Here is a 10,659-nt window from a genome sequence, read left to right on the forward strand (position 1 = left end):
ATGAAAAACAACATTTGAATAAGAGGACACGCGAGGTTTATAGTGGTTCACTCTGTTAATCAAGAGCTACATCCACTTGTGTATGGTTTATTTATTTTGGACTCTTTACAAATTACATGCACGTATGCTCTTTCTTCTCATGCCTTTTCTCAGAGAACTCTCCCCTTGGCGTATGGGGCTTTGCCCCTTTTTATAGCCCAAGCTTCCTTCGTGAGAGGTTTTCCTTCGTAAGTGGAAGTACTCGAGTGGCCTACTTTCTAGGCTAAGACCGTAGCCCACTAATCACTTTTGGACTGTTCACTCAGCCATTAGGTCTTCCATTACGACTCTGCGAATTCCTGTAATATCTTGCTACCCACTGTAAGGCGGTTTAAAGGTTTGTAATTAATGCCCGTATCGCAGACGTGTCCCACTTCTAGACACACCTTTATGGTGTCAGGCATCTTCCTCTCGGCGTCTGTACCGTGCGGATCTTATGCCCTTCCTAATCTTTCTGAAGGCATATGTTCGACGTCACAACGGGTCGACGCCCTAAATTGGGCCTCTCTGCTGCGTCGATGGTAGTCGAACTCTTGGCGTCGAGGATGATCGATGTCTTGGCGTCGAGGGTGGCCACCTTTGGAGGGGAGGTAAGGCCACGTGTCATGCTATCGACGCTCCACCTGTCACCCACATTTTCCCACACAACAGGTAGCATTTTGAGTCATGGTACAACAACACAGCTCAAAACATGTACGTTATTAGTGGGTTTGGGTTACTATAAATGGGTTAAGATCATAATCAAGTTGATACGGTTAAATTGACTGGATTCAAAATGAAGTCCTTTACAATCTTGTTTGTGAACGTGGTTTAAATTGGGTGAACCATGTTCAATTCTTGTGTACCTTATTTCGTTTTACCCTATTTTTAACTCTTAACTTTAATTGTGTATTGTCGCTTCCGTATAAACTAATTTCCTAACATACACGAACTTAATAGTCCTTAAAGATATACAGTTATCTCATTTTGACTCCTGATATTCAATTTTAGAGATGTAGCTACCTGTTTTAAATAATTCATTTTTGAAACATTAATCTATTTGTTAATCTTTAGTGGTGAATTTAATAAGGTCTCTTTGCGTTAGTTTAGATCGTCAATCAAAAGGGCATACAGAATATGAAAAAGGGAGGACGAGTATTGGCGTGTCTTGGTAGGAAATTTGACACAACATTTAGGAAGTATTGATTTAATATGCTTTGCCTGAAAAAGAAACTAAAGTGAATATACAAATTCAGTCTAGAGGACAATGATCTTATGATCTTCAGTTAGGAGATAGCTACAGCACTGTAGAACCAGCTAACTAGCCACACGCACTTGGAAAGCAGCCTCCTGCAGCCAAAAACAAAAACAAACAAAAATGATATAATATCATAACACAATAAAAAGGCCATAAGAAAAGGAAAAGGAATTGCATGTAATCTCACAAACGTTTTGAGAAAAATCTGAATTGTCAAAAAAAAAAAAAAAACAAAAACAAAAACAAAAGAAAAGAAAAAAAAAAGAACAGCTTATATTTTCGCTTGTTCTGACAGTAAATGGAGCTAGTTTGGAGGAGTGCTGCATTTAAGGGTGGAGAGCAATTTAAGGGTCATGCTGCTGGGCGAAGTGGTTGAGTACTGCATCCTAGATAGTGAGAGTCCAGTAGCGGAAAGTATCACTAGCTTACCCTCTAACCCGATTAGCATGGGACACATATAATTCTGCGTGAATCAGCAAGGACCGCCTTAAGTACTCCTGGGATACCGATAGTGAAGTACTGTGAGGAAAAGAAAGAAGAGGAAAAATGAGTTGGAGATGGGGGTTGTGGATGCAGTGGAATCATGTTCTCACTAATGCTATTTTTAATTGAGATTGTAGAAGAGATGGCGGAGAATTGGAGCAGGACAATTATGAGGATGAGCAATTAAGGAGACACAATGAAGGGGATTAAGTATTAAAAACAAGTTCTCAGATTCTCTTAATGGCTTTAATAGAATTTCTCCGAGTTTGAGGCTGAAGCTTGGCTCAAAGGTTCAGATTGGAGGAGAAAGGTTTGAACATTTATCTAAAAAAAATGTTGAAACAAGCAAAAGCCAAACCCGCTAGTGAACATTTTCTAGACAGAAATGCTACAGAAATCCATCACCAATTAGGAAATTAACAAACTACAGAATCCTTAAAATACCATCTATATTGGAATGCCTCTGCTGCTGTCTTCCCCCAAGAAAACATCGGTCAGAACAGTTTTGGACTCCAACGACGCCTTCAAAAATTTTAAGGCCTACACGATAGAAACACATTGTTCTATGTCAGAAAACATATTCCAAAGCAATGAAATGAAGGGAGCAAATAAATTATTGTCGTTCGAGATAGGAGAACAAGGAGTTATTAGTGAATTTTATCAATTCATATAATGTCAAAACATTTGTGAACCTTTTTTTTTCTTGCATTTTAAGCTAATGCCAAACAATAAGTAGTAAACTAAATAAAGTATAAATAAGAAAAAAAAAACTTTAAAAGAGAGAAAAAAACAAAATAATTGGCACACCTCATCCATTCCAAAGGAAACCATCACCTCCGCAAGATCACAAATGTCCTTAACCTTGTACTTATTAAGCAAAGCAATGCTTGATATGGTGGACATAGGTTTCACTTCCAAATCATCCATGATCATGTAAGTAACCACGTCCTTCACATAGCCTTTCACAATGGACGAAGAGGCCTGCGCAGCCTGATTCGCAAAGGACGCCAAGGTGGACATCGTCCAGCCGCAATTGGGACACTTGTCCTTCGGATTGTAGGTCACATAGCGCTTGCAATTCCCACATGTGAACACATTCCGAGTCTGATCAGCATTGTCGGGCAATGCCAGCAGCGTTGCCGCGCCCTCAAAAACAAGCAAGTTGGGCTTAAGCAGGGTGTCCTTTTTAGCCTCTGGTTGTATGTAAGTCTCGCTAAGGTTTTCAAAGCTTTGATAGAGATTTCCGAGACTGCCCAACATGCCATCAGTGGAGAGAATCCTGATGACAGTGCCAATCGGCAGAGACAAGAGCGAGAGTAGGAAGTCAACAAAGTCTTTCCCGGCTTCGGACAAGAGGACCCTTTTCGCTTTTTTGTCGACTAAAAGCTTCAGACTTATGCTGGGCTTAGTGGTTGACATGTCGAAATTTGTTTCTTCTTCTGATCTTTGGAACTTTTGAGTTATTGTTCAAGCAAGAAAAGATGACCCAAGAAGTTGAAAATGAATGATGAAATGAAGGTAAAGCATTTCTTCTTGTTATTTTAGCTAATTGTAAAGTTGGGTTTTCTCATTTTGCTTTGTTTTCGAAAGTTTTCACGAGTGTAGAAAGGGATTGATTCTAGGAAGAAAATGGGCAATTCATTCCTTCAGACTATTAGACGTAGAGCTATAAGTTTTGGAAAGTTCATTATGTTAAGAAATGGTTACCGTGTGCAGAATGAGATTACCTCTCAAATGCGCTACTGCTTTCCCAGAAATTTTCCTTCCTCTTCCGAGGTGAGCAGTTAGAGGTGATTACTTTATTCTCGGGGTTGGGATATGCCTAATTGTCTTCGTTCAGACATGTTCAAAATTCATACTATAGTTTTCTTTTTAAGAAATTGCATCTAGGCCCTCCGATGATGAAAGATGAAAAATATAATTAGAATTTATAAAAATAATCCCTGAAGGTATGCACTTGTTTCATTTGGGCCCCTTCTCAAGTTGTCATTCACTTTTGGAGGTCCCTGATATTTCTAAAATATACAATTTTAACCCTTTCATTCACTAGAAACTGACCATTTGAAGATCTGATGGGAAATTACTATTTCCCAAATCACCACCAAGATTAACAAAGATATTAATGTTTCAGGAATGAATTATTAATAAGGCCTCTTTGCTTTAGTTTAGATCATCAATCAAACGGGCATATAGAATATGATAAAGAGAAGAAAGAGTATCGCGTGTGTTGATGAGAAAGTTGAGACTAACATTTAGTAAGTATCCAATTAATCTGTGCTTTGCCGGAAAAAGAAACTAAAGATTTAATTCTAGTATCAGTGAATATACAAATTCAGTCTAGAGGACAACGACGTCAGTTAGAGTTTTACAGCACTGTACAACCAGTTGACTAGCCACAACGCACTTGGAAAGCAGCCTCCTGCAGCCAACATGTCCCCCCCCCCCCCAAAAAAAAAAAAAAAAAAAAAAAAAAAAAAAAAAAATCAGAACACAATAAAGGGCCACAAGGAAAGGAAAACGAATTGCATCTAAATCTTGCAAAGCTTTTGAGAAAAATCTGAACTGTAAAGTTTTTTTTTTATAAAAAAAGGCGTATAATTTCATACTTGTTAGCAGGCAATTCATAGTAACACTAGAAAGAGAGAACACTAGTATGTTATTGTCCAGTAAAAATTAGCATGAAGTTAATTACCTTACTGGTTCTAACTATGAAAGTTAATATTGATGCCTGAAACAAATCACAGGTCAAAATTAAGCCAGTTGAAGAAGAAAAATTGGTCTAAGCTCCTGGGTCACAGAATGTCTCCTCAACTACATAAGCGCTATAACAGATTCAGTAATGCAAGGAATTCTGCCGGTTCTTCATCTTCTCTGACAATCTGTTCAGCCAAAAACAGTCAATACTCAGTTAGAACACTAGAAACTCTAGGATCCAGCAATAATTAACAGGTAGGCATTGTGCACGCTTAATAGACTACGGATAAGAAAGAGGCGGAGAACGAACAAAAGCTGTATAAATAGATTGAAGATGTGAACACAAAGACAAGTTCCACACGTTTAACATTGTCATGGCATAGATAATGACATTACTTTACTATAAGAAGTACGACTGACCAACTGATTGCTGCCAAGCAGAATAACAAGTGAGGATGGGGACATGCAAACAGTAAATGCTAAATGGCAGTTTAAAAACGATAATGAGCTTATTCAAAGGAAATAAGTAAAAAGGATGAGGTGAATCATGTCAAAAAACAACAATAGTTGGTTGGTATCCCCTTCCCTTTTTTCAAAAGCAAATAGAATCACTGCATATGGGGTGGGAAAAAAAAAAGAAAAAAAAGACTTGCGCTAATAGGCCCGATGTAAGTGAGGGGAAAAAAAGGGGCATCAAAAGTCATTCCAGAATCTTTATACGCCTGGCTTATAAAAACAATTAGGCTAAGATACAGCGAAAGTAGAATCTAATAAACGATTTTGAGTATAACTATCATGATATCACAAGTTCACAATAAAATCTAAAATATGTAATGAAAAATATATATTTTTTAGTTTTTACGAGTTTCGTGTCGTGTTCGGGTTAGGCGGGTCTAACCCGAAATTGACATGTGTTTTTCATGTCAATTCAGGTCGATCCAATTCTGACCCGAACCTCTATTTTCTCAACCCTAACCCATGAAATTCGTGTCGTGTTATCGTGTCGTAACCCATATTGCCGGCCCTAATTGATTTATTGCACAAATTTATATCAATCCAATCTTAAGTTAAACATCAGGAAGAAATACTAGGATTAACAAAGGAAAACATCCAAAACAACTTTTGCATACCTTAATGGTAGTGTTTTCCGGAAGACCCAATTGGGTAAGCACATCGGAACCAACTTGATTCCAGTCAAGCTCTTCTAGAACATCTAACTCTTTGCCACTATCTAACCGAATCTGACATTTACCACGGTCAGCAGCTCTTCCTATCCAAACATACAAAATCCTCTCCTCATTTTTGCCTAAACCTGTATTTGGAGACAAAATAGCAAAAGCAGCTTTAGAATCCAGGTCATTCACCCCAACTTTTGTGACCGTTTCCAAACTGGGCCAGCGACATACTACAGGAGTAAGCGAAGGCAAGGGCAATGAATTTGACTGAGAAGTAACATCGCGTCCTGACGAACCGCTTTCCTCTAATCCATTTGGGACAGAGGATTCTTGGCCTTCTCTCCAAGCGTCACCACAATGTTTGACAAAAGCAGCTTTAGCTTGGCTTGTGTTAACACTAGTATTCCTAGCAGGAAATATCTTGCATTGTAGTGATGATTCCCTGCCCCCATTTTCAACACCATCCTTGGACTTTAAGCCATTGTCAATATTATCTGCTAAGAAGCAACTACTGTTGCTTGTGTTGGGACCTTCTCCTTGATTGACAGGAAAACTTGAAAAGACAGGGGTGATCCTCATCTTATCAGCCAACACTGGCAACTTAAGAGATTTTGACAAGCTACCTCTCCGCTCTGCAAGCGAAGGCAAGGGCTTTTTAAATGACAATGAATTTGACTGAGAAGAAAAACTGGCACAGCCTGTTTCTGGACTTTCGGGTGTTGGTTGAGATAAAGATTTCAATGAGCGCAGAGATAAATTGGAAAAACTAGATGACACTGAAGAGATAAAAGAACCTGAAGCTGCAGAAGGGGAATCACAAGAAGATTCTGAATACTTCGAACTAGTGCTTGGTTCAGAAGAGATGGAATCCGGAGAGAGGTAAGGAGGAGAAGACGAAAAGGATGATGACGCCGATGACAACGAAGATGACGATGACAAAGGCGGTGATGAATTCTTGGATAAATGCACTAACATCATAGAATCAGAGTAGACTCTGGAGAGGGATATTCGTGGCGCATAGACGAAATCCTTCATATTGCCAGAGGCAAACTTTCGCCTTAGCACACTCCAGCTGCTTTCTCTAGCAGGAAGGTGAGTTTCATGCTCATTCTCCGACGATGCAAATGGTGGTACAAAACCACCCATAATAGCTTTCTGGAAAATCTCAAAATCAACATTATAGGAATCCACTTTCCTTTCACCTGGGCAAATCTTAACTATTGATTCCCTAACCTCTTTGCCATTGCCAGACTTATCCATCAAGGGTAAAAGGTTTGAAAAAGCATCCCAAAAGCAAGCCGGTTCATCCCCTTCCTTGAACACTGTTATTGGTCCTTGCACTCTCTCATACCGAACAATCTGACAAACAGCCCCTCTTGCATCCCTTTCCATGATTGCTTCACAGCTCTTACCAATCCAAACATATATGGCTGAAGGGATATGAACGATAAATGCGCCTCTAGAATCCAGAGCAGCCGGCGAAGGATCATTCAACATTTTTGGAACAAGATGCAGCGGATCATACGGTGAGTGGGGAGCAAGCCTGTACATCCTCAACAGAGAACTCGGGCTGAGAGGGAATGCGTGGACCCTCTTTTGACACTGCAATAACTGACAAGCGAACCCCATATTCGGATCAGCTATGCCTCTGGCCGCTTTCACATACTGAAATGCATCATCAAAACTCTGCCCTTCTCTCCACATGAGATAAGCAATCACCAAAGATGTGGACCGGGACACCCCTTGGCAACAGTGAACAAAAACCCTCCCACGTTGTTCCCTAACATCTTCAAAATAGTCAAAAACATCATACAAAATGCTGGTAATATCTTCAGACGGACTATCTTGCAACCACAAAGTTCTATACACAAAATCAGCCTTGAAGTACTCGGGACATACAAAACCAACACAATTCAGTATGTGCGTGATGCCATTCTGCTTAAGTATCTCCCTATCCCTCGCTACAGCATCCCCACCAAGGTATATGTGTTCCGCGACTTTCGAGCACTCTTTGTCAAAGAAAGCAATCTTATCCCTCCTCACAAGCCCGCCATTCTTATCCGGGTGGTTCCGCTGAATCGACGATAGATCAAGCTTGAGCCTCTCCCCACATCCTCTCCCGCTCGGCGTAGGAGGCTGCGGCCACTCCCCAATATCGTCCGAACTCGCTTTGGGCCACTCGTCCAAGCTGCGGCGAGCAATCGACAGCGGCTGCAACGGCGGCAAACACGACCTGCCCTTGCAATTCTGCTGGGAGCGAGGGGTCAAAGGGGCGGGGAACCGACGGTTTTGACCATTGCCGTTCCCAATTCCGCCATTGTTCGGATCTGTGAGTTCCTTCTCATCGTTCTCCGGGTTGTGCAGAGAAGACCGCGAGGCCGACCACGACGCCGACCGCCAGAACATCTTCCGGGAGGAGGAGGAAGATTGGCAAGGAGCCCTTGAACCACCGGACGGCGCATCTTCCTTGCCCACCATGCCCACTTCCAAAATCCTCAAGAGCAAAACCAAAAGGAAAATCTTTTCTATTTTTCCTTAACTATTATCAAGCTCCGACGAAAGCAAAACATGGCGCGATTTTCGCAAATCCAAAAGGCAAAAACTCAACACTCATAACCATGCATCTCTCTTCCCCTCTCTATCCATACAATTTCAGACCAGCCATAAGCTACAAGCTTCAGAAGACAATAAGACCCCTAAAAAATTGGAAATAAACAGAAAATAACCAACGAGAAAATTAGCAGAAATCGGAATTGCTGGAGTTGGCGGAAAACCTAGCTCGGAACTTTCGACTGGAATTTCAAAAATGAGTAAACATTTTTCCTTTATCAGACGAAACTAAGAGTGTAAATTTCTAGGGTTTAGAGATTTGTGACTTACAAGTAACATATGGAGAAGCTGAAACGGACGAGAGGGAATCTGAGACGGAGAGAGAGCGGAGCAGAGAATTGTGGAAGAGCCTTATCGAGACTGTATATCTGTGTGTGTGTATGCGCTTTAGGGGGACTGAGGAAAAGAGGGAGAAAGAAAGAAGAAAAGAGGAGTCATGAGAGAGTGAGTGAGGAAGAGATAGAAAATCTCATTAGTTTATGAGTAAATTAGGAGTCATGAGCTGAGGCTGAGGCAGTCTTCGGTTTTGTTGAGGGAGGTGCACCCTCTTACACCCTAAACTACACCTTAATTTCCAAGAATTTTAGGTGGTGGACACACTAATACCTATTTCCATGGGGTGGATATTGGATTTTTTTTTTTTTTTTTAGTTTTTTTTAAAGATAATGAATTTTTGACCGTTAAATTTAAACAAAATCATATTAAATTAAAAAATATATACAATATAAATTGTTTTTTATATAAATTTAATACATAAAGAGAGAGCCTTTTTAATAATTTATTTTTTCGGTACCTACTATAAAAATCTCCTTTTTTTTAGAAAAGTAGAAAATTATAAGATTTATTTCTAGGAAGATTTTATAGGTGCCAAAAGTCTCACTTATTCAGATTATTAACTTCAATCGTAGGATTTAAATCATATGATGCTTATAAAGTGAGTGTAACCATATGACGAATGTTGTTTAAAAAATTCTCTCATAGTTTCCTTTTTAACTCATGTAGGATGTAAATTGTCTTATTTGAATCTTACAGTCACGAGTAATAGTCATCTGAGAACCTATAATGGGTGCCTCTACTGTAGAACATCTTTTTTTATTATTGAGGTTTATATTTTTAATTAAATTTATTATAAGATAGAAAAAAAGGAATTGTTGTACTAATAGAATGCAGTTCTTGACGTTAATATTTTCATCAAGCTCTGATTAAATGTGCTAACTTTTTATGTTCTCATGTGAGTCTAATGTGATCTAACATGTAAATATTATTATCTTCTCATAAAATTATTTTATATTTAGGGTCTATTTGGAGAGTATTTCCTTTTGTTTTTAGTCAGTAGAAGAAGAAAAGTAGAAGTTATGATTTTTTAGTAAGTATTTGGAATAAAAAAACTTAAAGAATAAAAACAATTTTTCTAATTTTCTATGAGCAATAAAAGTGTTAAAATGAAGCTTAGAGTGTCTTAAAAAAAACTAAGGTACAAGTTTTAAAATTTATTCAGAAATGGTTTTTTTAGAAGTCTCGTTTTGTGGTTTGACTAAAAACTCTTATGAAGTAGTGAAGCACTTTTTAACAGATCTTCTAAATATTTCTAAAAATAACTTTTAGAGCCAAAAAAATTAAAAATAAATTTTAGAAAGCTCTTTCAAACAACCCCTCAATTCTATTCTCTCCTAGACGTTGAAGCATTGCTCGTCCCTTGCATGCCAGTTCAGATTGATCCTGACATCCTATTAAAACAATACGCCTATAAAAGGTTAGATCAACTCAGCCAAAGAACTTTTTTTACCCTTTCCTCTACTCACTCTCACTTGCTTACCGTCGTCTCGCTGATTTAAGCATCAAAGTCTTTTGATTGGTACCATATGGTGCCCACTTCCGAAGCTCAACCGGGCAAAATAGTAGAATGACAATCGTATGCCTTTGCACACGGTATTAAACCGATTCCTGACATCAACAATAGATGTCTGAAAAGAGAATGTTGATAACAGATCATGCCCTTATCCAATTTAATCAAAGGAAAATTCAATGGAAGAAAAACACTTCACAAACCTATTTATGTAAGATTTTTGCTTGATTATAAGAAATGCAAGATATAATAGGGACTCTTAACCATAAAAGAGACATTTATAATTCATTATTTTTTTAGTATTTTAAATTTTAGTTTCTATATACTATATACATCAAGAAAATAAAATTATAGTTGCCATCCACAGATTTTAAAGTTTGTTGTCCAGAAGCAATGTTTAAGAAACACGTCAGGGGTTATTTTTGTATAATCACTTATGTTATAATTGTTTAAATCTATTAAAATATCCCTAATAATAAACTATAATTTTCATTACCCATTTCGTTATTTGAAAGATAAATTGTTGCATGTTTGATAAAGGTCTGACATTAATTGCCCTTGAATAAAAATAATTT

At 38.5% G+C, this 10,659-nt stretch overlaps 2 protein-coding genes across 3 annotated transcripts; both read right to left on the minus strand.

Moving 5' to 3' along the window:
- Positions 1-1,227: 1,227 nt before the first annotated feature.
- Positions 1,228-3,253, minus strand: LOC21408115. Its single transcript, XM_010098363.2, has 3 exons — positions 2,567-3,253; positions 2,204-2,299; positions 1,228-1,368 (listed from the first exon to the last, which is right to left on the minus strand). The coding sequence occupies exons 1-2, from the start codon at positions 3,176-3,178 to the stop codon at positions 2,207-2,209; spliced, it is 705 nt and encodes a 234-aa protein (XP_010096665.1). The 5' UTR covers positions 3,179-3,253; the 3' UTR covers positions 1,228-1,368; positions 2,204-2,206.
- A 674-nt stretch (positions 3,254-3,927) lies between these two features.
- On the minus strand, positions 3,928-8,780 carry LOC21408116 (protein-tyrosine-phosphatase MKP1). Of its 2 annotated transcripts, XM_024165778.1 has the most exons (5): positions 8,509-8,780; positions 6,423-8,324; positions 5,584-6,260; positions 4,452-4,638; positions 3,928-4,178 (listed from the first exon to the last, which is right to left on the minus strand). In XM_024165778.1, the coding sequence occupies exons 2-4, from the start codon at positions 8,104-8,106 to the stop codon at positions 4,582-4,584; spliced, it is 2,418 nt and encodes an 805-aa protein (XP_024021546.1). In that variant the 5' UTR covers positions 8,107-8,324; positions 8,509-8,780; the 3' UTR covers positions 3,928-4,178; positions 4,452-4,581. The 2 variants fall into 2 exon arrangements, with proteins under 2 accessions (XP_024021546.1, XP_024021545.1); XM_024165777.1 differs by having other exon boundaries at positions 3,929-4,178; positions 5,584-8,324.
- Between the last annotated feature and the right edge of the window lie 1,879 nt (positions 8,781-10,659).

Source organism: Morus notabilis, unplaced genomic scaffold, assembly GCF_000414095.1.
Source record: "Morus notabilis unplaced genomic scaffold, ASM41409v2 Scaffold139, whole genome shotgun sequence".
NCBI classification, from domain to species: domain Eukaryota; kingdom Viridiplantae; phylum Streptophyta; class Magnoliopsida; order Rosales; family Moraceae; genus Morus; species Morus notabilis.

Coding starts and splice junctions, on each gene's coding strand:
- LOC21408115 (XM_010098363.2), bottom strand. CDS start 3,178: ATGTCAACCACTAAGCCCAGCATAAGTCTGAAGCTTTTAGTCGACAAA. Junction 2,300..2,566: donor TTTCCTTTGGAATGGATGAG/GTGTGCCAATTA, acceptor TCTATCGTGTAG/GCCTTAAAATTTTTGAAGGC.
- LOC21408116 (XM_024165777.1), bottom strand. CDS start 8,106: ATGGTGGGCAAGGAAGATGCGCCGTCCGGTGGTTCAAGGGCTCCTTGC. Junction 4,639..5,583: donor CGGAAAACACTACCATTAAG/GTATGCAAAAGT, acceptor TTGGCTGAACAG/ATTGTCAGAGAAGATGAAGA.